Here is a 26037-nt window from a genome sequence, read left to right as displayed (position 1 = left end):
TAGTACAAATAACTCCAACCGGGAGAACAATTATTTCACTTAACCAAAAGTTATTATTAAAGCTGAACAATGGACCATGACAGGCGGCGCAGGCCATCGAACCACATCACAAGCTTCTGGCTAATGACTTTGATCCTGGGCACTGTGCTCTGCCACTTTGGTTATTTGCACATTGAAAGATGGGAACTTAATACCAAGGAAGTGCTCGAAGGTGGACAGTTGTGGCGATGTATCACCGCCCTCTTTGTGTACCCCATCAGCAGAGTATACAATACGCAACAATTTCTGGTCTGCCTTGTCCTCATGCATCATTACGGCGGCAAGCTGGAGCGATATTGCTACAGGCGCGGCCCAGCCGAATATTTGTACTTGGTGATCATCACAGCCATACTGTCGAATGTCGCCGGACTGCTGTTCAAGGACAAGTACCTAATGGACATAATGCAGGTGTCCCTTACCTTTAGCTGGAAACTTGTGAGACAGAAATCAAATTTGAGGCATTGGATTTATATTCTACTGTAAGTGGAGGATAATCCTTACAAACTCGGATACACTTTATAATTTAAAATCCTTTTTGAAGCTCCCGAGAATTTTTAATTGCCTTTATCATTTCGAAAGTCTACCATTTCCTCAAATTTCAATACCCTGTAGAGATTGGAGGGATGCAATTGTTGAAAACACCTAAAATTCTGTAAGTTTTCAGCCTTTCTTAAGTCTTTTCTCTATCATATTTTGTGCTATCAGGAAACGCCTGCTCCCCGACAGGGCCAGACAGACAGGCTTTAGTGAATTTGGCTTCCCACCGGGTATTCAATCACCGTTTCCCCATCGCCGCTACCGTCGTCCCATCAATGATTTGGTGTACTTATTACTTGTCATGTACATTGTAGCTTCACTTGAGTTATTAAAGTTGGCTTTGAAAGAGTACTTTGTGCGCGCCAAATATTGGAATTTTTGTTCCACACGGTCATACTACATTATCGCGAAATTTGACATTCTCTACAAATAAATGGTTATATATTATCGGCGTTTACGACTGCAGCTGCTTTTTACAAAATTCAAGCTTATGCTTAAACGAAACAAGTCAACAATTATGTTTATTCGGAAATATCTAAATGTTTTTCCCGATGCATATTTGCCATTCACTCGCAAAAGATAAATATATCGGGTCTAACCGGGTTACGTTTTCCTTGGTATATTTGCGGTATATATAGAATATGCTATGTAACGTTTTTTGTATATTTTTGTGTGTCGGCGGTAAATCTTATCTTTTTCAAATTATTCAATGTTATCAGTTAACATATGTACATGTGTCTCTGTTAATAATTTACATACATTTACATACTAAAGACAAAGCTTCCAGAGGGGGTGACTTGAATCAAAAATTCAAATACATATTTGTAAAATATAAGGTCATAAGGTATACAAACCAATAACAATTAATATTTAAAATACGCCAAATTGATTCTTCAATCGGATTAAATTATTGTTTCAATGGTGAAAATCTTTGCAAGCTAGTAATATCAAATAGAACATCAAAATCGTGGAATCTGATTTAAGACTACGGTATATTATTTACTGTATATTTTGAAGAAGCAATGCTATATTTTGGTATATGTACGGTATATTTTGAAGATGCAGTGGTATATTTGAACGAATATATCGCGGTCACACTGACCTAAAGACACGTAAAGACACACCAAATTTCACAAAATTCTTAAAATATATGCATTTTCATATAAAAAACATTATTAAAATCAACTAATATCAAAAGTACATGACAATGGACGCTGGCCAATGGTACCGGTCGCTGCCTCGCTTCACCCGCTACTGGCTGACGGCGACGGTGGTGCTCAGCCTGCTCTGCCGCTTCGACCTGCTCTCCATCTCGGCTCTGCATCTGGACCGATCAAAGATCTTTGGCAGCCTGCAGCTGTGGCGATGCGTCACCTCGCTTTTTGTGTTCCCCATCACACCGAACACGGCCTTCCACTTCCTCATCAACTGCTACTTCATTGTGCAGTACAGCACCAGGCTGGAAAAGGATCAGTACTCGCGCAGTCCCTCCGACTACCTGTACCTGCTCATCGTGACAGCGGTGCTGGCCAACGTCGGAGGACTGCTGTTTAAGGTCCACTTCCTCATGGACATGATGGTGATGGCGGTCACCTACATCTGGTGTCAGCTAAACAAAGATGTGACAGTCAGCTTCTGGTTCGGCAGTCGCTTCAAGGCCATCTACTTGCCCTGGGTGCTGGCTGCATTTGAGTTTATATTCAAGTTGTAAGTGCACAGCACCTTTATCTGCAGTCTTGGCATTCTGTAACCCATTTATTTGCTTATCTTTGCAGCTCTCTGGCCTCGCTGTTGGGCATTTTCAATGGCCATGTTTACTTTTTCCTCAAATTCCAATATTCCCAAGAGCTGGGCGGCAATGCGTTACTCGAGACGCCACAGTTCCTGTAAGTAATAGCAGGATAGACCATATATTTCTCATTAATTTTTGTTTGTTTCTTGCAGCAAACGCCTGGTACCTGACACTTCTGGTGGTTTTGGTGGCTTTGGCGTACCGCCGGAGAGCAGAGCGCCTCCACGTGCACCCGAAAATCCCTGGGGCCGAGGCATGACCCTGGGTCACGACTAGGCACACACACACACCATATATGGATCCCATTTTTGGTTAGAATTTTTGTAACAAAAACCTGATCGTGTTTCAACCAACGCTCGATTCTACGGCCGCAACAGCAGCAACAAGTAAAAATATTGTTAAGTGGGGAGGATTATTAATTGTGCATAAAAAATGAAATTAAATACATAGATATATTCCATTTAAATATATCTATCCATTAAAAACAAGAAATTAAAAGCAACTGTCGTTTTGTTACATTTAAATTTATTTCGGTTTAAAATTTCTATGCTAAAAATTGTACAGCGACACGCAATTGTTCAACAATATATTTTTTTGTTTTGTTTTTCTTTTTATTATAATATTAATATTCTTAACTCTAAACTCTGTTTGCTCTGTTCGGGTGGAGGGAGAGAAGAGTTGTTTGTTTTTGTTGTTCTTAATTGTAATATTTTTTCTCTTTTTTTTAAGGGGCTTTATCTCCATTTTTCGTTTTGGTCTAAAAGTTACAACATTTTCTTATGACAAAAATCGACCCATAAAATATAAATTTATAGCTAGCATTTGTATTTGTTGTTGTTTTCAAAAAGCTGCTTCCCAACCACTTCTAAATGGAACTACGGGTCGCGGGGGCAGGGAGTCTCTATACACATGTATATATTTAAATTTAGTATGCATTATACAGGGGCGGGGTAATTTTTGCATTTCCAAATTCTGATAATGATATTTTCACAATTATTTACATTTCTTGGTAGGGTCAGGGGGATCGTCGCGTGGTTTAAGGCTCTATAATCTCATATTAAGTTAATAATTATTTTCTTTCAAGTTCTATTTTTTGAACATTCAAACAAATTTCTACCTTTCAATTCTTAATTGCTGCTGCTGTTGTGGGTAACTTTTTGCGTGTAATTTCGATCATAAACTTAGACAACTAAACTAAAATGATGGTAAAGATGTTGTAGCTGGGCGCTGGGTTGATGAATGAATGAATCGTAGACTCTATATACAATCTATACAAAATACAAGTTAAGGTTCTGTTCTCCGCAAAGAGTAGGAAAGTACCCATCAACAAGGGGATTAGGCGTCAATGGCAATGGGCCCTATGTACAGTAGAGAGAGAGAGAGAGAGGGAGAAAGGGTGGCAGAGGTTTAAAATATATTTATAAGCGAGAAAAGATAAACCTTTAACTATATTAATGTTTAGAACGAATGGGTTTTTAAGGGGGGGTGTTTATCTAAAAATGATTTTGGCCATTAAAAACTTGCTTTGTTTTCTTCATATTTTTGCTTTCCGTTTCCAAGTTAAGAAAATTGCGTATAAGTTAATCTTGCACTTTGCCCCAAAAGACACGAGATAGTCCGAGAGACACATCTCGACATTGAGACTAAGGACTGAATATAAACTAAACCTAATTCAAACCGATTCCGACCGCTGCTGTGCGTTCTCTACAACTCCGTTTAACAATGATTTAACAGGCAGAGGCCTTACTCTACAGTGTACTGGCCAGTGGCTGCTCCATTGGCTGCTGCTGCTGCTTCGTCTTTAGATGCGAAACGATTGCTGCCTTCAGGGATGTCTCTGGGGATATGTTGCTGGTGCTCTCAATCTCAATTGGCTGCTCTAGATCCATGTCCACGTACTCGATGGCGCTGTCATCCTCCGGATGCAGTTCAATGACTGCAAGTAGGAAAAACACAAACACAAAAAGATAAAGCAAATCTCTAGGATTTAGGGGAGAGAGCAACCCAAATGAAGGGCCTTCATTCGTTACACCCAACTCACTGCGATTGTTGAGCTCCAGCGTGTCGTGTTCGTGTTCCGTTTCCGTTTCCACTTCCACTGCCACCACATCATCATCCTCCACATCCACATCCTCGATAATGACATCATCATCGAGACTCTGCTTGGAAGAACCCGTTGTGTTCACCGTCTTGGTGGCCGCCTGATCCAGCTCCATCTCCCAGTCGGTGGCATTGAGCAGCACCAGTGGCCCCGATTTCACTTTCGTCTCCGTCGTCGTCGTCGTCGCTCCATTATCCGCCACAATGATGGGCATATTGATGATATCTATGGGCGTGTCCTCTGTAATCATTTGATTCGGTTTGGGTTTCGACGAGCTGCTGCCACCGCCACCGACACCGCCGCTGCTGCTGTTGCTGCCTGTGAGAAGATTCGGCGAGACTGAGGCTGCCGACGGCGAGACTACCGAGGCCGAGGTGGAGGCACCAATCACCAAAACATTCGGCTTGGGCTTGGTGCTCAGCGTCACGGCACGCATCCCGCTCGCCGCACTGGCCGGCAGGAATACGAGATTATTTTTACCCCCAGCACCAGTGGAAAATGTCAGAGTGGTGGGCTTTGTCGTGAGCTTGGCACTGCTCGCGGATGTTCCCGTGCCGCTGCTGACGGTTAGAGTGTTGGTGCTGCTGCTGGTCATCCCACTGGACATCACTTGCGTCGGCGCTGGCAGTATCTGCATCTTCTGTATGCTGATCCGCTGATGCGGTGAGCCCGGCGCATGCGGCATACCCCCCGTGGGTGAGAGCGACGCTGTGGCCACTGTAGTTGTAGTTCCGCTGCCACCCGTCACATTGTTCAGCTTGTGGATGATGCTGCCCGCGGGCAGCTTGCCCGGTTGCAGGAACACCTTGCCATTGGGCGAACAGATCTTGATGTTGCGCAGCGCGCTGCTGTGCACCTGTTTGATGTTCAGGGCACTGCCCGTCCCTGTGCCACTCGTCAGCTTAATGTTTCCCAGTATCTGTGGAGCGCCAGTGTTGGAGGAGCTGGCACCGCCCGTGCCCGCCGCCTTGAGCGTCACGCTGCCCGGCGGCAGCTGTTGAGGCTGAGATGTGGCCTTGCCCCTAAAGATGGGCGTGCCCGTGGCCGTCGGCGTTGCCAGTGGCGTGATCAGTGTGTTGTTCAAGCTGCTGGCTGGTATATTCTTGATAATATTCACCGTGGAGGCGCTGCTCAGGGGCGTCACTGTCCCCCGCGGCTGCTCCTTGAGATTGCTGGACATGGCCTGCGGCGTGGATGGCGTGGACACCGTCGTATCCGTCGTGTACGGCAGCAGCCGCACTGCCGAACTGGGCAAGTTCTTGGGCTTGGCCTCAAGCTGTGTGCCGTCCAGGAAATTGATCTTCTTCGGCGTCAGCTTGGTGCCGGGTGGGAGTATGGTGGTGGTGGTGCTGCTGCTGCCTCCCCCTGTGGGATTCACCAGTCCCAGAGCTGGTCGCAGCTTGGCGCCCATGGGCGGTGCCGGTATCTGCTGCACGCTAATGATTTGCGGCGCCAAAGGAAGATTGGCCGTCGAGATGGGCATGGGTATGGGTGTGGGCGTCAGGGGTAATGTGGACGCTGCTGCTGGCTCCTCCATAATGAACTTCTTGACGGGCGTGGAGAGCTGTCCGGAGCTGCTGTGGCTCTGCATTTGCACCTGAACGGGCATCACACTCGCCTGCAGTTTCTCTTTAAAGACAATTGGCGAGTTGGCAAAGCCCCGACTGGTCACCCCTGGCGTTGTGGGCGAACCCATCTCTGCTGCTGCTGCTGCTGTCGGGCCATAGACCACCCTCGTGGCTGGCAGCGGCTTCAGTTTGTTCAGGAAGCCCGTGGGTGGCGACACCGTCACCGTTTGCGTTGGCGTCTGCGTTGGTGCTGGCACTGGTATCGCTGTGCTGGCACTCACCGACTTGAGTGCCTCGTCCAGGATGTATTCCACATGCGGCTCCACCACCGAATGATTGGCTATCGGCACGGCCTCCGGTACGGGCAATAATACTTTTTGTTGCTGCTGCTGCTGCATCTTCTGTTGCTGCTGCTGCTGCAATTGCTTCTGTGCCCGTCTACCGCTCTTGGCCGGTGCTGCCACTCGCTTTACAGAGTCTGCGGCAGCTGCCGCTGCTGCCGCCCTGCCCGCCGCTATGGCACCAGGATAGGGCCCCAAAATGTTGGCCATATTCCGCTTGCTGGCCAGCCGCTGCTTGTGCTTCTGCTGCTGCTGGTAGAAGAAGCGCTGCTGCTGCGTCCTTGGACTGGGTCTCGGCTCCACTGGCACCATTTCACCATCCTCTGGGCCACTCTGTTGCAGGGGCAGCTGACCCAGCAGCTGCATATGTTGCTGCTGCTGGTTGTGCAGATGATCCAGCTTGTCGTGCTGCATCTGATGTTGCATGTGTCGCTTCTTGTTGGGCTTGGCATCGATGCCCTCGTTCTCCTTGCGCTTTTGTATGGCCTTTTTTACCTCGTTGGGGACATCGGGTACTTTGAACTGAGGGAGAGGGATAAAGGTTAAAGATTAGTCTTTGGATATAGAAAGGGTTTCCAAATCAAGAAAAATTTTATATTTTCTTAAAAATCATTCATAATGCAACTACGAGAATACCCCATACGAGTTTGTAACATTAATAGAGACATTTCTGGATCTCCAGGAGCATTTATAAACATCTAATTAATTTTTGTGTATCATAAAGAAAAGAAAATTCAGCAAGCTGTTCAATCTCCCGACAGAGCTGTCCAATAATTTCATTAATTATTCCAAATTATAATACCCAAAAACAATAAAGAAAACTAAAAAATCTCAACAATTCATTCAAAAAAATATTTAAATTAATGAAAATGTCAAAACCTGTTAAATTTCCAACATAACGGCTGACGGTTAACAGTGCCATGCACAGGAATAACCATTCACAGTGGCGGGCTAACATTTGGCTGTTAACAGCAGTTAAATGTTTAACAGCTGCTATCACATTAACATTAACTACAAACTTAATAACATTTCTAGCAATAAACAAATCACAAATAACAACAAATAAAAGAAAAAAGGTCTAAAAAGCAAGACGAACAATTTCTGCTTCTTCGTGGGGCGCTCCAAAATAATGAAAAAGCCAAAAACTCGAAAGCAAAACATTCCAATTGGACATGAAGATATCTCCACTTAAAACCCGACTACCCATCATGATGGAAAATCATGATAGAAACCAAGAGATAATTTCAATGGTTATGCTGCTAAAGGAGACGCCACACGTGACCTCAGCGCCCAGCAACCAAGACGCGGATTAAGCGACGACGACACATGCCAGCGGCCGCGGCCCAGGCAGACTGTACTTTCACTGCCCCCGCGCGCGCACACTAGCAGCAAGCAGAAGCAGAACCAAATCACATACAATATATCATCGGGCAGGCGCCGCCATCGGTGGCTAGGGGGATTATATAATGCTCTCGCTCTCACCGGCTCATCCATGATCACTAGCGTCGACTCCTGGACCCTGTTCCGGCCATGCTTGAGGGCCATCAGGTTGGCCTGATCGATGAGCGCATCGGCATAGTGGGCACCCGTTTCGGCTGGCGGCAACAGTTTCGCATTCTCCAGGCACGCCTTCGCCGCCAGATCGTTGGCCACAATGCTTAGCGCCGTTTGGGGACTGATGCGCGGCAGCAGCGGATACGGACGACGACCTTCGCGGGACCATTCCTGCCAAGTGTTCGGACCGCAGACACTGCGAGATACACACACGCACACGGTAGTGACACGAAACGAAACGAAACGAGGTTGAGATTGATATTAATTTAGCACTGGGGTTTGTTCCGCCACTCAACTTACTTTTCGGCTATGGTGCAGAGTTGTTCATCGTTGACAGCGCGCCGCACCTCCGCTCGATGACGCTCCGGGGTTATGTGAAACAGTTGGCGTAGTTCCTCCAGCATTTTGCCCTTTGGTTCGCTCAGCGAGCCTTGCGCGCGAAAAACGCTTATTATATGCGAATAGGATTCAAGCTCTAAGCGAATAAAAGGCAAGATAACACATTAGAGTAGATGCACTGGACCTCTGGCTAGATATCTGGCCGTATTTGGGCATGCTGCGAGCGTCGCTTGCTCCTGGATGTGGCGATTCGCCCTCTGCTGCTGCCTTCCACACTTACCAAGTCGACGCAGCATGCCTCGGCATTCGTCCCGCGACATTTCCAACGTTTGTGGCCACATTGTGCAAGTTGTTTTGCACACCGTATGCTTAATGCACTCCAAGCCGTTGGATATCAGTGTGAATCCGTGGGTTTTCTCAAAGGGTTTTCGCGAATCTTGTTGCAAAAATTAAAACAAACTCTTCAGGCAGCGTTTCTAACTGTGTGACCGCGGAGTTGTCCATTAAATATGCGGTCTGACCCTCACAAATATACCGAAATCTACGTTCACACTTTTAAAAAATACAGTAAATATACCGACTCGTAAATCATATTTCTCCATTTTGATATTCTATTTAACATTATAAGGAAGCTAGAACTCTCTACACTGAGACTATAATTTTATCCTATTGATGAAAGAATTTTCCACAACATTGGCTAGAAATCATGACATTTATTGGATTATTGAATAAGTAAGTAAGGGTCGAACTAAAAAGGTCTACCATAAAACGTTACGTGAGTAGGCAAGGAATGTTACGTAGTTTGACAACTTGTTGCCTGTCAACCGGAAGTATGTTATGTTATGTTCCTTTGTATACCCTGTTTTCATTAACATATATTAAAGCTATTTTTTCCAAGCTTTTCATATGTTTTATATCGATCTAAATACATTTTCGTATTCCATTATCTGAAAATTTCGTTGAGATGGATCTCCAGCACAGATTGACTTGATTTTGCATTGATTGGAGACTGAGGTTTCTATCATATCCTCAATTCGTGCATATCCTTCGCTCTTAGGGTACTAGAATGTTGCTCATTCTGTGTCCATTTGAATAGTTTCGAAACCCTATATTCTTGAATATACCTACAAAATTTAGTTTAACAGTCGGAATTACCGATACAACGTAAATATATATTGAACTCGCTTTCTTAGTTCAAATATCCTGAAAAGTATATACATTTCTTTAACGGTCACCGTGGTAACCCCTTTCAACAGTATATTTTATACTTTTCAGTCTATTTTGACGTCGATATTAAGTCGTCGGTATATTAACGGTATATATACCGATGGCACTAACGCTTGCCTAAAACAGCAGTATATTTGACCCATAATATTTGCGATTTTAAAATTAATTTTCCAATGAAAACTCAATTGTTTTCCAATGAAAACTCAATCGACAAGCCATAACGATGTTGTTCCGCTCAGCCAAAAACAAATTCGAGACGGTGGATGTGATTCGACGGCTGAAACGTCTGGCCGAAGGCACCATCTCCTCGTACCGCCGTTTGTTTTTGCTGCTCCTCTGCGTGTGCACAGTTTTCTATATGCTGCCGCCGGTCTTTCGTTATATATTTCTAAGTGCACCGGAGCAAAAGGGTAACCAATAGCCGTCTCATCTGTTGGCTATATAATGGCTAATCGCATTATGTCTTTCAGATCCCCATAGCATGTGCATGGATGACCGTTTGACACCGTACATACTGCAGAACTATGAATTCGATGCCAACATTCGTCACGTGTCGCCCGCGACGCTGCCGGGCGAGCGTGATATCACGCCCTACATTGGCAACGGCTACATCGGACTGGAGATAGCCCACGATGCGTCGCTGAACATTAAGCACGGGCGGGCCATGCAGCTGCCCATCCGTTTTCAGCCGATTGTCTCCGTGGCACAGCAGGGTGTGGGCGTCGAGAAGGAGGCCACCGTTGTGGAGTATCTGACGGGCATGGTGCATCGGTTTCAGTGCTTCGCGGGTTACTTTGCATCCTACACCTACTACGCACATCGCACTCAGCCGAATGTCCTCATGCAGGAGCTGCAGATCACCAACACCCGCAACATGATTGAGGACGTGGAGCTGATAATGCCACGCGTTAACCTGCCCAGGCTCTCGCAGCGCACCCTGAAGCTGAGTGAGCCAGCTTCCGCGGGCATGGTGTCCTACAACGAGCTGGATGTGCTGACGGGCATTGTGCAGCCGGTGCCAGAGGATCCCAGTAAATTGATTGTCGTCAGCATTGTGAAGCCACAGCTGGATGCCAAGCTGCAGGTCCGCAAGCGGGGCACCGTCCGCATTGTGTATCCCATAGCTATACACTACTCGAAGCCAGTAACCGAGGCGCAGCTCAAGGCAACCATTGAGGCCAACGAGCAGCAGGCCACGCAGGCCATGATAAAACTGCTGCAGAAATTGGGCTCCAAGGCATCCAGTACGGGTGCGGCGTACAGCATAAATACCTATCGGCAGGAGCACATTGATGTGTGGGCGGATCTGTGGGCCACGGGCTTCACGATAAGCACATCCAAGGCGGAGCATAGCTTGAACGGTGATCGCATCAATGCCACCATGTATGCGGTGCTCTCGCAGGTGCGTTGCTTCGAGTTCGAGGAAATGGGCACTGCCGTTTCCACGGCCAAAAAGGAAGACATAGCCAAGGCCCTGACCTATGCCGAGGGCTGCTATGATTCCTATCACACGCTGCAGGCGGAGAACCTGTGGCGCGAGATGGCCACGCTGCAGCAGCTCAACTCTTTGGTGTCTTCCTGGATGCTGACACTGGAGAAGCAGGGCTGCCACAATCTTATACGGGCGGGTGCTTCGGGTGTCATACAGGCTATGGTCTTGAGTTTTGGCAGCTTTCGCTTCAGCAATCAGCACTTGGAGTGCAATATCCATCCGAAATTCCTGCACAGAGACTTCCACTTTCGACGCCTCAACTATGGCAACAAGACGCACGTGAATGTCACCATCATTGTCAAGGAGGACAATAAGGCGATCATCAATGTGGCCCTGGATCGATCCGATCGTAGTTACTATGCCTGCGATGGCGGCTGTCTGGATGAGCCAGTGCTGCTCACGTAAATATGTTTCAACTTTGAGTCCTGCAACTATTTCTAAGTTCTTTCTGTGTTGCAGTCAAAGCCGTCGACACTTCCCAGTTAAACTGACTGAACCTCTAACAGCAATACTATACATAACCGAGGACAAACAGCACATGGAGGAGCTGCATCATGCCATTCATGTCAAAGAAGTGGTTGAGGGTAAGCTCCCCCCATCTGTGGCATGGGAAAACCTCTGGTTAATTTCTGTGTTCCCCTTTATAGCTCCTGCCCATGAGCAACATTTGATTGCTTTGCACAAGCACGGCCATCAATTGGGTGGACTGCCCACGCTCTTTTGGGTATCGGTGTGTGCAATAATTATAGTATTTCATATATTCCTGTGTAAGCTTATAATCAAGGAGTACTGCGAACCAAGCGATAAGTTAAGGTATCGTTATAACAAACCGTGATCCTAGTTGTACATATGTAATATATTTTTTGGGACAGTGTGTGGCATATGCTATAGTCAAAATATAAATAACAAATCGAAAAAGCAACAAAATATCGCACAAGAGAGGAGAAGAGAGAGCCTGAGTTTAAATCAAATTGAATTGGGATTCAATTCCTGTAAATTCCCGTTTTAAGTACAGAAACAAATGTTCTTTATATTCATTAACATTTAAAATGCTTTACTTTACCAAAAGGCAGATCTTTTAGCTTATTTACAAAGAGTTATCTAGAGAGAGAGATAGAGAAGTGCCTGTGATTGTGTGTGAGAAAATGCAATTAGTTTGACTAAAGATTTCACGATTTAAATTTCGTTGCTTGTGGTGCCGTGCACAGGTGCCGATAAGTAGCTTAGCTCTACTGAAAAACTGCACTCCACTCCACTGTCTATGGTCCACCTTCTACTTGGTCACTTTGTGTATGCTCTCGGCCAGATAGTCAACATTCTTGCTGGATACACCCGCCATGGAAATGCGACCATCCTGTGTCATGTAGATGCTGTAGTCCTTGGCCAGCTTTGTGACCTGCTCGGGCTTCAGTCCCGTATAGCAGAACATGCCAATCTGGTTGACAATGTGCTCCCAGCTGCGGCTGGAGCCCAGCTTCTTGAGGTTCTCCCTCAGCGTGCAGCGTGCATCGATGATGCGATCGGCCATCTGCTTGACATCCACCAGCCACTGTTGGCGCAGATCATCGCTGTTCAGAATCTCAGCCGCAATGCGAGCACCGTGGATGGGCGGGCTCGAGTACAAGCCACGAATGATGATCTTCACCTGTGACATCACACGTGCAGCCTCCTCCTCATCGGTGCAGATCACGGAGAAAGCGCCAGCACGCTCGCCATACAGACCCATGTTCTTGGCAAAGCTCTGCGCCAGGCAGAAGTCATGGCCATCGGCCTCAAAGATGCGCACAGCCTGAGCATCACGATCCACATCGCCGGAGGCAAAGCCCTGATAGGCAAAGTCAATGAAGGGATATAGCTTGCGGTCCTTCACCACCTTGGAGATCTCACGCCACTGCTCCACAGTGGGATCCACGCCAGTGGGATTGTGGGCGCAGGCATGCAGCAGCACAATAGCTCCCTCGGGGATTTTCTTCAGATCCTCAATCATGCCAGCAAAGTCCAGATCGCAGCTGGCGGGATTGTAGTAGCGATAACGCTTCACGGACAGACCGCTGTGCTCGAAAATTGGCACATGATTGCCCCAAGTGGGATTGGGCATGTACACATCGCGGCAGCCAGTCCAGAAACGGCTCAAGAAGGCAGCACCCACGCGGAGAGCGCCCGTGCCACTGATTGTCTGGGTGGTGACATTGTGCTTGGCCTGCAGCCGCTTCGAATCCTTGCCCAAGGCCAGCTCGATGGCTTTGTTGTAGAACTCGGGGAAGCCAATAATGGGCGCATACTCCTTGTCCAAGCCGCGATTGACCACACGCTTTTCGGCCTACAAAATTAGATGGAAATTGTATCACTGATTGAGTGTTTTGTTTGCTCTCGAAACTCACCTCCCGCACGCTGGGCAGCACGAAGGGTTTGGTGTTATCATCGCGATAAGCACCAACGCCCACATTCATCTTCTTGGGGTTCTGGTCCCGCTTGAAGGCCTCTGTCACGCCCAAAATGGCATCGGGTGGACCCATTTTCACCTCCGTGAACCATGATGACCTGCAAGAGAGTTGAAAAGTGTAGAGATTAGTTTTGGTTTTGCTTTAAGACATTCCTTTCAATTGTATTCTATCCACCTGGTTAAAGGCTAATGTGTTGCCACTAATGTTGTTATCTTTCCAAAAGTTAATTGAAGAGATTAGCGTGCTCTGTTTAGTGGGTTATCTACCACTTGATTTTATCATTTGGGTTTCATGACTAAAGTTTGAAAGTCATCTAGAGGTTTTCTTGGATTTTGCACCCGCTCTTCGCACATCTCATGGGGGGCTGGGGCTAATAGCCTTCTCTTATCACCCTGGCGCCGTTGTAAACAAGTTTCAACGTTTTACATGTACCCCACATACAGGAGGGTAGAACACATGCCTAGATCTCACGGTGCCTACGTCAGTGATAAGCTGAGGTCTCTGCTGACGTATTCGCTTTTGTCACATTTTATGCAGAATTCGAGGAAATTCTCAAAGTTAATTAAAATTAACTTTCAATTAAGGAAGCCGTCTGCCTATCACCGCCCTCGATTGTGTTGATAAATCCACTAAAGCTTCCGGTTGCAGTTCGATAAAACAAACTTTTCTCGTAACACCCCTGGAGGTAGGGGCCGGTGCGGTACTATAAAAATCAAAGCACGCGACCAAAGCGTGATATGTCAACCGAAGACTACCCTACGAAGCTTGTGTGTGGCATATCTGTGGCCATGACAGACTTGCCTTACCCCACTTTACAGTCGCTGGAGCACAGGCGTCTTAATAGCAGGAATGAATTTAGCATTTTGTCTTACAAATAATTTTTAACGTAAAATAAGGAACTTAAGTGTGACGTAAAAAACTTAAGGTGGAATTTATATAAAAACCAAACTTGATGGTTAGGAAATTTATAAAAGTTAAAGCAAAATAAAAGCCATTAAAATTCAACAAATATTTTTGTTTTAAATATTTACAAAATTTAAAGGCTATACAAACTCCAAACAAAATGATGCCTGCCAATATTTAATCATCAAAACACTTTCTGAATACATCAAATATTATTTAGGGCATCTCCAAGTCGTTGGGTCGCACTCACCCTATTCCATTATTTGTTGCTTTTGGAATGTTCTTTAAAGCGCGAGAAAAAATAGAAATACAAAAGAAAAAGCACCCATAAAATTAGCTTTGAAAATAAATACACATCCGTTGTTTGTGATAAATTCTCACATGAAAAAAAAACTTTATATTCTAGACACCTATATTATATGGAGAAAGCTCTCGAGCACAGTAGACACTTTTCGGGAATCTCTAGAGAGCTTCCACTGTACCATCTACGTCTGTAGATTCACAAACATATGCAAATATTAGCAAGAAATTGCCACAGCTTGATAAGAACAGCTGAGCAGTCTGACAAAAATCCCCAAAAAATGATGAAATCTAAGCCCCACCATACTCTCGTATTCGCAGACCTCATTCCAGTTTCTCCCTCATGGCTGACATAATGAAATCAGCCTTAAGCAGACAAAAAGCACTGACAATTCGCATTTCCACACAAATTGCAGCAGTAATTGAGCACAACAAACACATCACTGGAGACCGACTGACCGGCAACTGCAATGACCTTGGCAGATGACACTGCGCCGCTGCAATCTGCAACGTGTTTGTTCTCTCTTCCTCTCTCTCTCTTGCCATTACTTACTTGCAGCGCAAGGCTGCGGCAGCCGAGGGTGCCACACGATTGCTCAACAGCAAACTGTGCTTGCAGATCAGCGACATGTTTGCTTTTAAATGCACAAACTTAATGTACTATTTACTCGTAATAATTAGGAGCGGTAAATGCCGGCAAACGGTAGAACAACCGATGAACTTCAGGTGAACACTAAACTAGTCGAGCAAACTAAGTGAAATGTGACCGCATGGGGGAACGGCAAAATACGACAAAAGACCTCGAAAAGCTTGAATCCAGAAAAGCTTGCGGAATAACAAACAGAATAAATATATATTCGCGACAAAAAGTGGTTTGTTTGTCCATCTGGCAGCTTCGCGAAAAGCTTTTAAACTGTGTTTAAAATGTCTGTTGGTGTTTTGATATAAACAACTTTATAAAAGAAGGAGGGCGGAACCTACGGCCAGGTCAGGCCTGGACCCTATTGTTGAAAAACAGTTCCAAAATAGAAATTCTCTTTTTGCTTCGGGCTCTAAAATGTACTCTATTAAATCCAATTTGAATTCTTTTTATTTGTAATTCATGTCATATTTGTATAAACTTTAGAAAAAATAAGAACTTTAACAATACCCGTGACTATTTAGAGAGACTCTCCCACAATCTTCCCATCTATCGCCACCAGTCGCCACGGCGGTGAAAGCTTTCTTCGAACAGCTGTTTGCACATTCTTGGAGCTTTGTGTGTGCTGTTTTCTTTATTTATTCTTTCGCTTTTGGTTTCTTGTAAGATTTGTCGAGCTTCACGATTTCAGTAGATTCGTAGCCGCCGCGGGGTTGAAAAAGCGAAAAATAAAAAGCAAGAGGAGAAAAAGTCTTCCGCTCGATAAACGTGGATTTACCTTGTAATTGAATTAAGCAAAAACGAGAAGTGGAAAAATGCTGAGATTTGCTGTAATTGCCTGTCTGCTGGTGACTGTGGGCCTCGTCCAGGGCCTGGAGTTCAGCGATTGCGGATCGAAGACGGGCAAGTTCACCCGTGTGGTCATCGAGGGCTGTGACACCACCAAATCGGAATGCATCCTGAAGCGCAACACCACAGTGTCCTTCTCGATAGACATTAACCTGGCGGAGGAGGCCACCGCCGTCAAGACTGTCGTCCATGGCAAGGTGCTGGGCATCGAAATGCCCTTCCCGCTGGCCAATCCCAATGCCTGTGTGAACAGCGGCCTGAAGTGTCCACTGGAGAAGGGAGAATCGTATCGCTATACGGCCACGCTGCCAGTGCTCAAGACCTATCCGAAGGTCTCTGTGCTGGTCAAGTGGGAGCTGCAGGATCAGAACAGCGAAGACATTATCTGCGTGGAGATACCCGCCAAGATCCAGTAGGCGTTGATCTCGGGATCGTCGCTCTGTCTGTCTCTCGCTTCCACGAGCATTATTGGATCACGAAGAGCGAGCGGAAGCCGCCCCAAGTTCAGCCTGTAGTCTCTCTCCCTCTTGCTTATTGTAATCTAATTTAAAATAAAGAAAAATACAACAACAACAACAAATTAAGTAACTGTTGTGTGTGTGTTGTGTGGTGTGGGGGGGCACAGCCCATGTGCCTGTTTCTATATATAACTGCTTGTGTCAGTGTGTGAGAATATTCTCGGGTTAGGCCTTTTATTATTATTTCCTTTGTTTGCTTCTGATTGCATCTTCCGCTTTCTGCTGCCTCCGGTCAGCCATCAGTCAACAGTCATCGGAACATCACACGAGTGGGACAGATGAATGTTACTTTAACAGTGCAATGAAATGTTAACTGGCCGGTGGGCAGGTGCTATGCTGATCAGCTTTTGCAACGGTGATGATTGTCCACCCGCGAGAGAGGGTAGCCAAAAGCTTGCTGAACAGAGGGGCTTTGGTTGCTTTTCGAAACTTACTATACATATATGTTTTTATAGTTTCATTAGTTTGTAAATTTGTGTGTGTTTGTGTGCAAAAAAGTTTCTTAAAGTAAGAAGAGAGTTTAGTCCCCTTACTAATTTTTAAATGACTGTATACTTTGATGAGAAACAGACAACTTTTAATGGGCAACAGATGGTTCATAATAGTGTCATAATTTAAGTGCTACTGATCATCAGTGTTTTTACAGTAAATTTCTTCACTATTAAAACCATTTTGGATACTTTGATGAAGAACAGACAACTGCATCTAAAAGAACAGAGTGAAAGACTAGAAATGAGACTAGGGAAATTATTAAGTGGCCTTTGTACACGTATCGCTGTCTGATTACGAATCACTTTCATTGTTTACACACTTCTCAGTCCTCCGTGTGTCGCAGATAATGAGTAACAGTTTGTTACTGTTTGTGAGTGTATGTGGCCGACTCGGAACACAATTCTCATCAGTGGTTTGGCTTTCGTATTCTCTTCTAGGCACAAAGAATGGAATGGGTGGCCGATAAGACGCAAAAAGAAAACAACTGCAAAATCATAGGAGGTGGAGATAGTGAAAAGGGGGCTGAGGGAACCTGCAGAGGGTCTTTGGGGTAGCAGCTGAAACCAAGGAAAAACACAAATCAACTGCAGCACCCACAAGCAGAAGCAGAGCAGTAGCAACAGCAGCAACAGCAGCAGCAGCAGCGCTTTCCATTTCGTTTTCTCAATTTCCATTCCTTTTTCCGCCAAAACACACCCACACACCCACCCACACACCCACACACAATCGTGCATATACCATATGGCAAAATGCAAATAATGCAAAGGCTGAGAGAGCGTATGAGGTATGGGAATAAGGGCGGGGTTATGGGTGGACGCACTGGGAGGGAGACTCTTGGCGCAGATAGAATTATCCGCAGTGCGCCAGGCGATGGCGAAGGCGGAGGAGGAGGATATTTAAGCAAAAGAAATCGGTTTATTACATTCACTTTACCCCACGAATTGCATGAAATGCATTTCAGATTCTGATTCTGAATCTGATTCTGACTACCATTCCCCATTCCCATTTCCATTCCCCTTTCACGAGTTATTCAGTTATTCAGTTGTTGCCCTACCAGATACATTCTGAACAGCTTAAGGTTGACTTGAATGCTTTATTTGGGTTTGGGATTGATTTAGATTTGAACCATGATCGGTGAGAGTTGCAAGGTATTTGGGTGTGTAAGTAGATAAAGAGCAGAGTAGAATATAATAAGCACTAATAAAAGAATAAGGAATGGAAGAACATAAGCATATGGCAGGAAAACAAGATACAAAGAGTAATATACCTAAGTACTACATACATATGTATAGTATAAGAGGATTAAAAGGTAAAACTGTATAGTAAACAGAATAAATACACGAGGGAGTGTACATTGGAAACATCAAATGGAAACTTATTTGTGTGGTTTGAAGACAAGAAAATGTACAAATTAATGTAAGTAGCTATGAAAAATGTATGGACATTTTAGTGATTCATTAGAGAGGGAAATATCTTTGTCTCCTGTTTGATATAAAAAGAACATTTAGAAGGGAAAGAGTGTGCTCTCGTACAAGAATTTGCTCTTTGCTGCTAACACAGTACTAGAGTTTCCTTTGTAACACTTTTAGTTTTATGTTTACTTCCGGTTAGAGCCTTCACAAGTCCACTTGCTTGTATGTTGTCTTCTATGCCAGTACCCCTGATGTTTTCACTTGATTTACATATGAATCCGCATAAAGCACACGACAGTCCGAAACTCCAAAGAAATGTGGGACAAGCCCCCAATCTGCCCCTCGAGGCACCATTCCCACAGCTCCTTCGCACACCAACTCCCACTCTCTGTAGACACAGCTGACGTTTAAAAACTTGACACAACGCAGCGGGGAAGGAATACAGCAAAATATGAGGCGGTGGAGCTACCGAAGTAGAAAGTGGAGGAAATATACAGGCAAAAAAATAAAAATAAAATGGAAAGAAAAAGTATATGTAGGCGGATACTCGTGCCGCTGCTGCTGCTACTGCTTCTGATGGTGGCACTGCCTCCATCGCTTTGGCTGCATATCATATGAGGAGTCAGCTCCGTGCATCAGCGCAGCCACCGCCACCCCAAAACCTACCCAAACACAGCCCACAACTCGCTTTACTGTCACACCCCCTTGTAAGCTGCTGTGTCTGCACAGAATTTCTTGCATAAATAGCAGCATGCCAGAGAGATCTCGCTTTGAAGATGAAAATAACCAAGTAAAAATTCTGCATACAGAACAACAGTCAACACTCGGACTTTAAGATACCCAATAACAGAAGAGAAACAGACAATTTTTGTTTTTGCTCGAGAAAAACCTCGCTTACGGTAAAAGCTTAAGACTCATATGAAAGAGCGAGCGAGCTGAGAGCGGCTTTTGAGCGAGAGAAAGGAAAAAGAGAGCCCGAAAAAGCTCGTTCGCTCTCTCTTCGAGCGCTCTCTTTAGAAGAGCCTGGAGACGCTTTTGGAAGCCACGCTGATCATTAGTAAATGAAAACAGAAACAAACCTTCTATATTGTGCGTACTTGTGCTTAATTTCAACATACCATTTATACACCACAAGTGCCGGGTATCACCATATCGTGTGTCCATTTCTGCATTTAAGAGTTAAATGCAACATTCAAGTCCAGCCCAAGCCCAAGCCACTGTTGACCCACACTCCACCTCGCACAGAGAAAAACACCCGCCCACAACTTCTGGCCAGGAATCGGATGTTAATGTTATATGAACTATTTTCGTTTCCATGCGGTTTGCCAACGTAAATAAATTCGAGCTTCAGCGCCGCCTGGCCATCTCGCTTTTTGGCCTTTTACCACAGAGCGAGTTTTCTTGTTTTTAAATTGCCATTAATTGCCAGCTTTTCCACTTTAAGGCCTGGACCTCTCAGGGCTATCCAAGGAAGGCGGCGGTTGCTCTGTCGCTGACAGCCTGCTTAACTTTGGTCCGTTGGGTTTTCCCTGGTTTATTTCCATTTTTTTGTTTTTTAATAATTTGTTCCCATCTATATGACAACTTTTTGTTTTGTTTTCAAAGTGCTTTTAGTGGTCCAAACTTTAGACTTTCTTTTTTTTTTTTGTTATTTTTGGAGATATGTTTTGGGCTTGTGTGGGACAGAATTTGGTTGATTAATTGTTTAAGTTAGAAATTTGTTTGTGGCACATGCCGTTAGAGGTTTTTTATTTTCATAATTACAACAGTAAAGTTTAGACTATTTTTTGCTGAATGTTCATTGATGTTTTGGATGGGGACAAGAGTTTGTAGTGCTTAATGATTGAAGGTCTTACGATGTATTTGTGATTATATTTTTTCAATTAACCCTAACATCATTTAATATTCACAGAAAAAAATGTTTACAGCACATCTTTATATATTTTTTAAATTTAAATCTCTGGGATTAACAATTTCCCATTTGTTCACGAATTATTTATAGATACAGACTCTTAAGTACAGCTGATCAAAATTACATTCCTCTACATATAGTTGAATGGTTTTTTCGGCAGCATGACAGTTTTTGCTGCAACAGAGTAGGTTTTCCTTTTTTAATGGTTTTTGTATGGTTTTGCAGTGTTCTGCTGCGGTTTGGAATTTTAAATAAATCCCATTCACTGTCAGTTTTGGCTTGCAGTTATCTTAATTATTTGCATGTGACCGGGACGGGGGCAGTCGTTGTTAACAACATGGAAATTCATTGAAAGCCATAACTGTAAGCGAATTTTTCATAGGGCCAAAAAGTGTCATGCCCCTCTCACTAGCCCCAAACCTTCAGCTGTCAATTCTTGAACAGTTTTTTTGTTATTTGTCAGCCGGAACAGAACAGAAATGGCTGTGGGCAAAAAGAGCAGAAAACAGGAACAATCTGCAGTGCTGATGCTGACAGTTATGATATGGCAGGGCAGCGGAGGAGTGCAACAAAAAAAAAGTTGAAATTGCATTTCATAGCAATTAATCAAATGGCGAAACAGATAGCTTAATTCGTTTACATTTTGTTTGCTTCCTGAAGTGGATACAGCAGCCACTGGCCGGATACACGATGTGTCCTCTGGTCGACTGTCAGCATCATTAGCATCCTGATTACCTCTACATTTTTAATGCGCTTTCATTTGTTTGCCCACATGTGAAAATTATCTGCCAGTGTCCCTCACTCGGTTGCCTTTCGCTTTGCCATAATGTGCGTGATTAAAAACAAATTAATTTTAAATTAATGCTCCTGCAATGAACCAAAAAAAGAAAATTATAAAAACATGGAAATGGCAAGACAAACATTCCGTATTTTTATTGATATACATTTTATGTGTTTCTGTTATTTGTCAATTAAGTGTAATTCCCTTCAGCTTTTCAGAGGTTTCCAATTGAAGAAGTTCATGGAGTATTGATGGAAGGGAAGCTCTACAGATTCGGGCTACGATGCTGCTGGAGTAATTGAAAATTCATTTAGGCTGCTTAGGCAACACAAAACGAGGTTTTTTGAAAAGTTTATTTTGAAAAATCTTTTGTTCTTTATTTCTATATGGGTTTCCAACAAATGTCTCATCAAAACTTATCAATAATATTTTTAAAAATTAATATTACACTTAATAGTCCTTCCCTGTCCCTATTTTATCTTATATCTTACATTACTTTCCATAGTTATGCAATACTGCCACTTAATATCTTCAAATTAGTACGAAACAGCCACCATTTCCCGTGCTCATTAACATTTGAAATATTTGCTATAATATATTCAGCCACCCACACGTGCACACAGAATGGCCGCACATTTGCCGGAAAATGCAAAGTACATTTGAACTTTGTAGCGAAATGAAATGATTGAATTAGGGGCCACGGCACACACAGCGAGGGCTGGCCATTGCCGTTGAGGGTTGAATAGCAAGCGAATGGTGCGGCAGAATGGAGCGATATTTAGGGCACTTTAAGAGCAAACCAGTTGCATAATGAGCGACGAATGATACCAACCAGCCAGTGCATCCGTTGGACAACAAATGGCCGCAAACTAAATACAACAAGGGGTGGCAGTATGGGTTGGGGTTTGGTTTGCCTGAAGAGTTGTTCAATTAATATGCTATGGTCCATGCGGCGTATGCGTAATGCCAAAAATGCCAAATAAGGTAAAATGAATGCACAATGAATGGCTGCCAGTGAATAAGCGCATAATGCCATGTTGCATTATATGTCTAATATGTAGTTTTGTGGATAGATAAAGTATTCCATTTATTGCCACAATTTGTTGATAGTTTTTCCCAACAATTTTTGGCACAAACAAATGCAATAAACCCAAATGCTACCCAAATAAAGTAAAGGATTTTAAAGAGACAAAGAGTGGGGTTAGTGGGCTCCCCCAATTGTCTAGACGAACAAAGGGCCATGAATGACTGCCAGACACTGTGACATACATATGCAAATGTCGCCCCTCAATTTTCACACACAATTCACCTGCTTTCCACCTCACACTTTGGCACCCTCTAACACACCATCATTTACAGCAGCAGGCATATATAAATCACATAAATATTCACATTTATTTTCATTTTCAACGCGTTTTTCCTACCAACTATTTTTGTTTCATTTCGCTGCAGAAGAGGTGCGAGTAGGGGGGCTACCATCTGCATTTTGCTCCACATTTCAGTGCTTCCATATACACATTTATATCCTCTTTTTTGTAAAGAGGGGCGGCGTAAGAGGGCGGGGCACTTAAAAAGTCGTTACAAGGTGCAAAAGTTTTTCTATGTCAAAATGTGGAGCCAGGCAGAGACAATGACAATGAAGTGCATGCCCCACAGAGAGCGTCAGAAAGAGAGGTGTGGCAGGGCGGGTGTTGCTTTTAGAGGTAAAATATAGTCAGCCTGCCTGCGTATGTCAATAGAGTGTGCTGGGTGCCACACTTTCGACCCACTTGGGCATTGAGCGAGCAAAAGCAAGAGGCATTTTCCATCATCAATTTGAACGAAACAAACTGAAAAACCAACAAAAATTCCTTTTTAATTGCCCCCCAAAAATGTTCGCTCACTCTCAAAAGCTGTTGATAGCTGCTCTTCTTGGAAAACATTACGAACAGATTTGGTTTTAGATTCAATCAAATATTTGCGTAGAAACTTTGGCCCAGAAATGTGCCAGAAACTTTGGCAGGTCTCGAAATTGAGTTAACTCGGCCCAAAAGGATGATTGGAGGCGAGATGTCTCAAATCAATACAAATACCAAGGGACAGACACACCTCGCACCCTCACAAAATGACAGCTTAAGCCATTGAGGCGTGGATTGCAATCAATTTGAAATTTATCTCATTCGAACTCATTTGCCTGCTGCCTGGCTGCCACACAGCCACACAGCCACACTGCCACAAGAGACATTGGACGTTGGACTTCTCTCATAAATAATAATGCTATGCAGGCAGGCGGCATTCATTTATTACACCTATCGGCAAACAGCTTAATGATTTGTTCATAACTCTGCCAATGGGCCTTTAATTAATGTTAGAGCCACATATTTCGAGCCCTCTCAAACCACCAACCACTCTAATGGTAATTAGAAAAGTTCTGCCCTGAGCCTCTGTGTGGATTGGATTATTTGGTGGCAGCAAACTTATTTGGACAATTTATGTGTGGCAGCATGGCTTTGATTTGCCGACAAAGTTGTGTAAAAGGTAAGTGGCTTAAATAACTGCTAAGTAACCAATCTCGAATATGAGTGATAAACAAATTATGCCAGACATTTCACTCCTAAAATATCTTGGAAAATATTCGAAATATCTCACACTGCGGAGAGTCAATAAGCAACTCAGCCTGAAGACCAATAAACATTATTTGCGCCGTAGTCCTAATCCTAGTCTGCAGTTTAGCAAACAAATAAACAAACAAATTATCATCGAATGCTTACAAAATATTTAAATATTTCTAAATAATTTAAGTCATATTTTATTCTCACATAAACTAGCTATTCCTTGGCCACATACATCGCCAATTGTCTATTTCCCATCAAAGCTGTCAAGCACAAAGTAATCTACCTCCTGCCCTACCCACAACTGCCCCAAATTGACCAGGGCTTCAATCACATGCATATTTAAGTCAAGTTTTCCCTCGCAATTATATAATTTAGTATGCCAATCTGCCATTTTGTTTGACTTCTATCGATTTAAATATTGTATAATGTGTGAGCGGGGATGGCGCGGGGAGTGCGGCATAGTTATGTCAACGAATTTCACACTCTCACCTCATTGCATTTGAATGCCAAGAACTAAGTGCGCTCTGGCCACTGGCAGAGCAACATCAATTTGCCATTTCATCAATTAAACATCCTGACAGCCTTCAATTATTTATAAAGAAGAAACAATGGAAAGAATTCGGGCGGTGTGCAGGAAGTGAAAGAAGAAAGTCAAAACAATGAAAATGGTGAGAAAATCTATAAATGTATGTGGAATTACAGTGAAGTTTCGTATGAAGATGTGAGGAAACCGCTGGCTAAGAAATCTTTCATTGCCAATCTATGGTACATTTGTTAAGCTTCATTTTGAGCGCATATTTCACATCTTAAGTGATTTTAAATTTACACAAGTTGATCCATTAGTAAAGATGGTTTCACTGCCATCTAGGGTCTACAGCCTCATTTGCTGATTGATTCACTGTATACAATCTGTGTATTGTAAACCTGCCCTTTAGCGGGTTGTGTGTCTGTGCGGGTAGAAATTACTTTTCGGAAAATTATCATACACAGAGGACACACAACACACACAAACGAGCGAGCGAGCGAGCGAACGACTATCTTATATGGGGGGAAATTCAATTTGATGCACATCAACGTAATGCTGCCACTGCCACACTGCCACACTGCTCTACTGATTCTGCTGCTGATGCTCATGGTGCAGTTTCTGCCGCTGATGTCACTCGCCCGACTCATTAAGTATTAATTGTAAATTTTAATTAAAATAAACCGAAACGATTACGGACACAGCACAGAGATATGTACATATGTATAGGAGGTGAAATGAGCTCGTTGTTGGTCTCGAGTAAAACCTTCCGCCACTGATGGCCAGGTAATACTGTTTACTGATTTTATACCCACACAAACCAATACGGCACCACCCTTATTTTCCACTCATACACGGATATATTTTATACCATAAAAAATCGACATTAATTGCCACAGGAAAAGACGAGCTTGTGGAAGTAAAAATAATCATAAATAATGAAAGATTGCCACGCCAATTGCAACTGCAACTGCAACTGCAACACGAAGCGGAAACGGAAACAGAGGCTGACATCTTTTGCCTTTCGATGCTGACTTTGATCGGTGGGTTAACTTATTTGCTTAATGGGCATGCGGGTGCTGCACAGCAGGGGGCAGCTGGCAGCTTGTGGGCCAGGTGTAAATATCAGCTTTTAAGTGATTGTTGCGGCAGCAGATTAATTTCATATACCATTTTATTGTGGGCGAAAATGTTGCAGTCTTTTCTTCTTTTGCTGATATTAAAGTCTTCTTTGTTTGATGGTGGCTTAAGGCTGAATAAGGGTAATTGGTAAGGAGCTCAAAGTATTGAACAGAATTCAAAACCTTCCTAGATAGTGCTTGGAGGATTCCGTCAGTGTTCTCTACAAAATGTGGTTCTTGGCTACCCAATTATGTCCCTAGAAACCGCAAATGAAACCTGCTTATCAATCTTAAAGCAGACCTGAAAATTGCCAATAAATTGTTCGAATATTAATAATCTGCTACGGTGCAGTATGGGCGTGGCCTGGGCATACGCAGTTACGCAATGAATTCACACACACACACACACACACGCACACACACAAAGAAAGCCCAATACTTGTGTGCAAACGGAATGAATTGTATTTATTTGTGAGCCATAATTTGCTTATTTTTGTTTCACGTTGTCACGTCTGCGGCCGGATTCGCATTGACCCGTAACAATTTTCCATCTTTTAC

The 26037-nt window shown here is 43.9% G+C and overlaps 6 protein-coding genes across 7 annotated transcripts; 4 read left to right on the top strand and 2 right to left on the bottom strand.

Annotated features, from left to right (window-relative positions):
- Nucleotides 1-1009, top strand: LOC117582219 (derlin-1-like). The gene is made up of 3 exons (XM_034269827.1): nt 1-518; nt 581-691; nt 745-1009. Exons 1-3 carry the CDS (start codon nt 70-72, stop codon nt 1007-1009), a joined length of 825 nt encoding a protein of 274 aa, XP_034125718.1. The 5' UTR covers nt 1-69.
- A 670-nt stretch (nt 1010-1679) lies between these two features.
- LOC117582624 (derlin-1-like) lies at nt 1680-2801 on the top strand. The gene is made up of 3 exons (XM_034270499.1): nt 1680-2283; nt 2352-2462; nt 2521-2801. Exons 1-3 carry the CDS (start codon nt 1778-1780, stop codon nt 2642-2644), a joined length of 741 nt encoding a protein of 246 aa, XP_034126390.1. The 5' UTR covers nt 1680-1777; the 3' UTR covers nt 2645-2801.
- A 102-nt stretch (nt 2802-2903) lies between these two features.
- LOC117582621 (BRCA2-interacting transcriptional repressor EMSY) lies at nt 2904-8766 on the bottom strand. The gene is made up of 5 exons (XM_034270494.1): nt 8552-8766; nt 8233-8407; nt 7861-8128; nt 4410-6900; nt 2904-4304 (listed from the first exon to the last, which is right to left on the bottom strand). Exons 1-5 carry the CDS (start codon nt 8610-8612, stop codon nt 4117-4119), a joined length of 3183 nt encoding a protein of 1060 aa, XP_034126385.1. The 5' UTR covers nt 8613-8766; the 3' UTR covers nt 2904-4116.
- An 838-nt stretch (nt 8767-9604) lies between these two features.
- On the top strand, nt 9605-11902 carry LOC117582622 (uncharacterized protein KIAA2013 homolog). Its single transcript, XM_034270495.1, has 4 exons — nt 9605-9908; nt 9969-11391; nt 11450-11574; nt 11638-11902. Exons 1-4 carry the CDS (start codon nt 9722-9724, stop codon nt 11823-11825), a joined length of 1923 nt encoding a protein of 640 aa, XP_034126386.1. The 5' UTR covers nt 9605-9721; the 3' UTR covers nt 11826-11902.
- Nucleotides 11903-12017: 115 nt separating this feature from the next.
- Nucleotides 12018-15380, bottom strand: LOC117582623 (aspartate aminotransferase, mitochondrial). Of its 2 annotated transcripts, none has more exons than XM_034270496.1 (3): nt 15191-15380; nt 13372-13531; nt 12018-13310 (listed from the first exon to the last, which is right to left on the bottom strand). In XM_034270496.1, exons 1-3 carry the CDS (start codon nt 15265-15267, stop codon nt 12264-12266), a joined length of 1284 nt encoding a protein of 427 aa, XP_034126387.1. In that variant the 5' UTR covers nt 15268-15380; the 3' UTR covers nt 12018-12263. The 2 variants fall into 2 exon arrangements, with proteins under 2 accessions (XP_034126387.1, XP_034126389.1); XM_034270498.1 differs by lacking the exon at nt 15191-15380 and adding an exon at nt 14241-14311.
- Nucleotides 15381-15919: 539 nt separating this feature from the next.
- On the top strand, nt 15920-16702 carry LOC117582625 (NPC intracellular cholesterol transporter 2 homolog a). Its single transcript, XM_034270500.1, has one exon. It carries the CDS (start codon nt 16093-16095, stop codon nt 16540-16542), a length of 450 nt encoding a protein of 149 aa, XP_034126391.1. The 5' UTR covers nt 15920-16092; the 3' UTR covers nt 16543-16702.
- The last annotated feature ends 9335 nt before the right edge of the window (nt 16703-26037 follow it).

This window comes from Drosophila guanche, unplaced genomic scaffold (genome assembly GCF_900245975.1).
Source record: "Drosophila guanche unplaced genomic scaffold, DGUA_6, whole genome shotgun sequence".
Classification (NCBI taxonomy): Eukaryota; Metazoa; Arthropoda; class Insecta; order Diptera; family Drosophilidae; genus Drosophila; species Drosophila guanche.
The sequence above is the reverse complement of the archived record's forward strand: the minus strand, read 5'-3'. Positions and strand labels throughout refer to the sequence as shown.

Excerpts from the sequence above, each read along its gene's own strand:
- LOC117582625 (XM_034270500.1), top strand. The coding sequence starts at position 16,093 with ATGCTGAGATTTGCTGTAATTGCCTGTCTGCTGGTGACTGTGGGCCTC.
- LOC117582621 (XM_034270494.1), bottom strand. The coding sequence starts at position 8,612 with ATGTGGCCACAAACGTTGGAAATGTCGCGGGACGAATGCCGAGGCATG. Across the intron at positions 8,408-8,551 it reads AGGCATGCTGCGTCGACTTG|AGCTTGAATCCTATTCGCAT; the intron begins GTAAGTGTGGAA and ends TTATTCGCTTAG. Across the intron at positions 8,129-8,232 it reads CTCTGCACCATAGCCGAAAA|TGTCTGCGGTCCGAACACTT; the intron begins GTAAGTTGAGTG and ends TGTATCTCGCAG.
- LOC117582219 (XM_034269827.1), top strand. The coding sequence starts at position 70 with ATGGACCATGACAGGCGGCGCAGGCCATCGAACCACATCACAAGCTTC. Across the intron at positions 519-580 it reads CATTGGATTTATATTCTACT|CTCCCGAGAATTTTTAATTG; the intron begins GTAAGTGGAGGA and ends TCCTTTTTGAAG. Across the intron at positions 692-744 it reads TTGAAAACACCTAAAATTCT|GAAACGCCTGCTCCCCGACA; the intron begins GTAAGTTTTCAG and ends TTGTGCTATCAG.
- LOC117582623 (XM_034270496.1), bottom strand. The coding sequence starts at position 15,267 with ATGTCGCTGATCTGCAAGCACAGTTTGCTGTTGAGCAATCGTGTGGCA. Across the intron at positions 13,532-15,190 it reads GCCGCAGCCTTGCGCTGCAA|GTCATCATGGTTCACGGAGG; the intron begins GTAAGTAATGGC and ends ACTCTCTTGCAG. Across the intron at positions 13,311-13,371 it reads TGCTGCCCAGCGTGCGGGAG|GCCGAAAAGCGTGTGGTCAA; the intron begins GTGAGTTTCGAG and ends CTAATTTTGTAG.
- LOC117582622 (XM_034270495.1), top strand. The coding sequence starts at position 9,722 with ATGTTGTTCCGCTCAGCCAAAAACAAATTCGAGACGGTGGATGTGATT. Across the intron at positions 11,392-11,449 it reads GATGAGCCAGTGCTGCTCAC|TCAAAGCCGTCGACACTTCC; the intron begins GTAAATATGTTT and ends TCTGTGTTGCAG. Across the intron at positions 11,575-11,637 it reads TGTCAAAGAAGTGGTTGAGG|CTCCTGCCCATGAGCAACAT; the intron begins GTAAGCTCCCCC and ends TCCCCTTTATAG.
- LOC117582624 (XM_034270499.1), top strand. The coding sequence starts at position 1,778 with ATGACAATGGACGCTGGCCAATGGTACCGGTCGCTGCCTCGCTTCACC. Across the intron at positions 2,284-2,351 it reads TTTGAGTTTATATTCAAGTT|CTCTCTGGCCTCGCTGTTGG; the intron begins GTAAGTGCACAG and ends TTATCTTTGCAG. Across the intron at positions 2,463-2,520 it reads CTCGAGACGCCACAGTTCCT|CAAACGCCTGGTACCTGACA; the intron begins GTAAGTAATAGC and ends TGTTTCTTGCAG.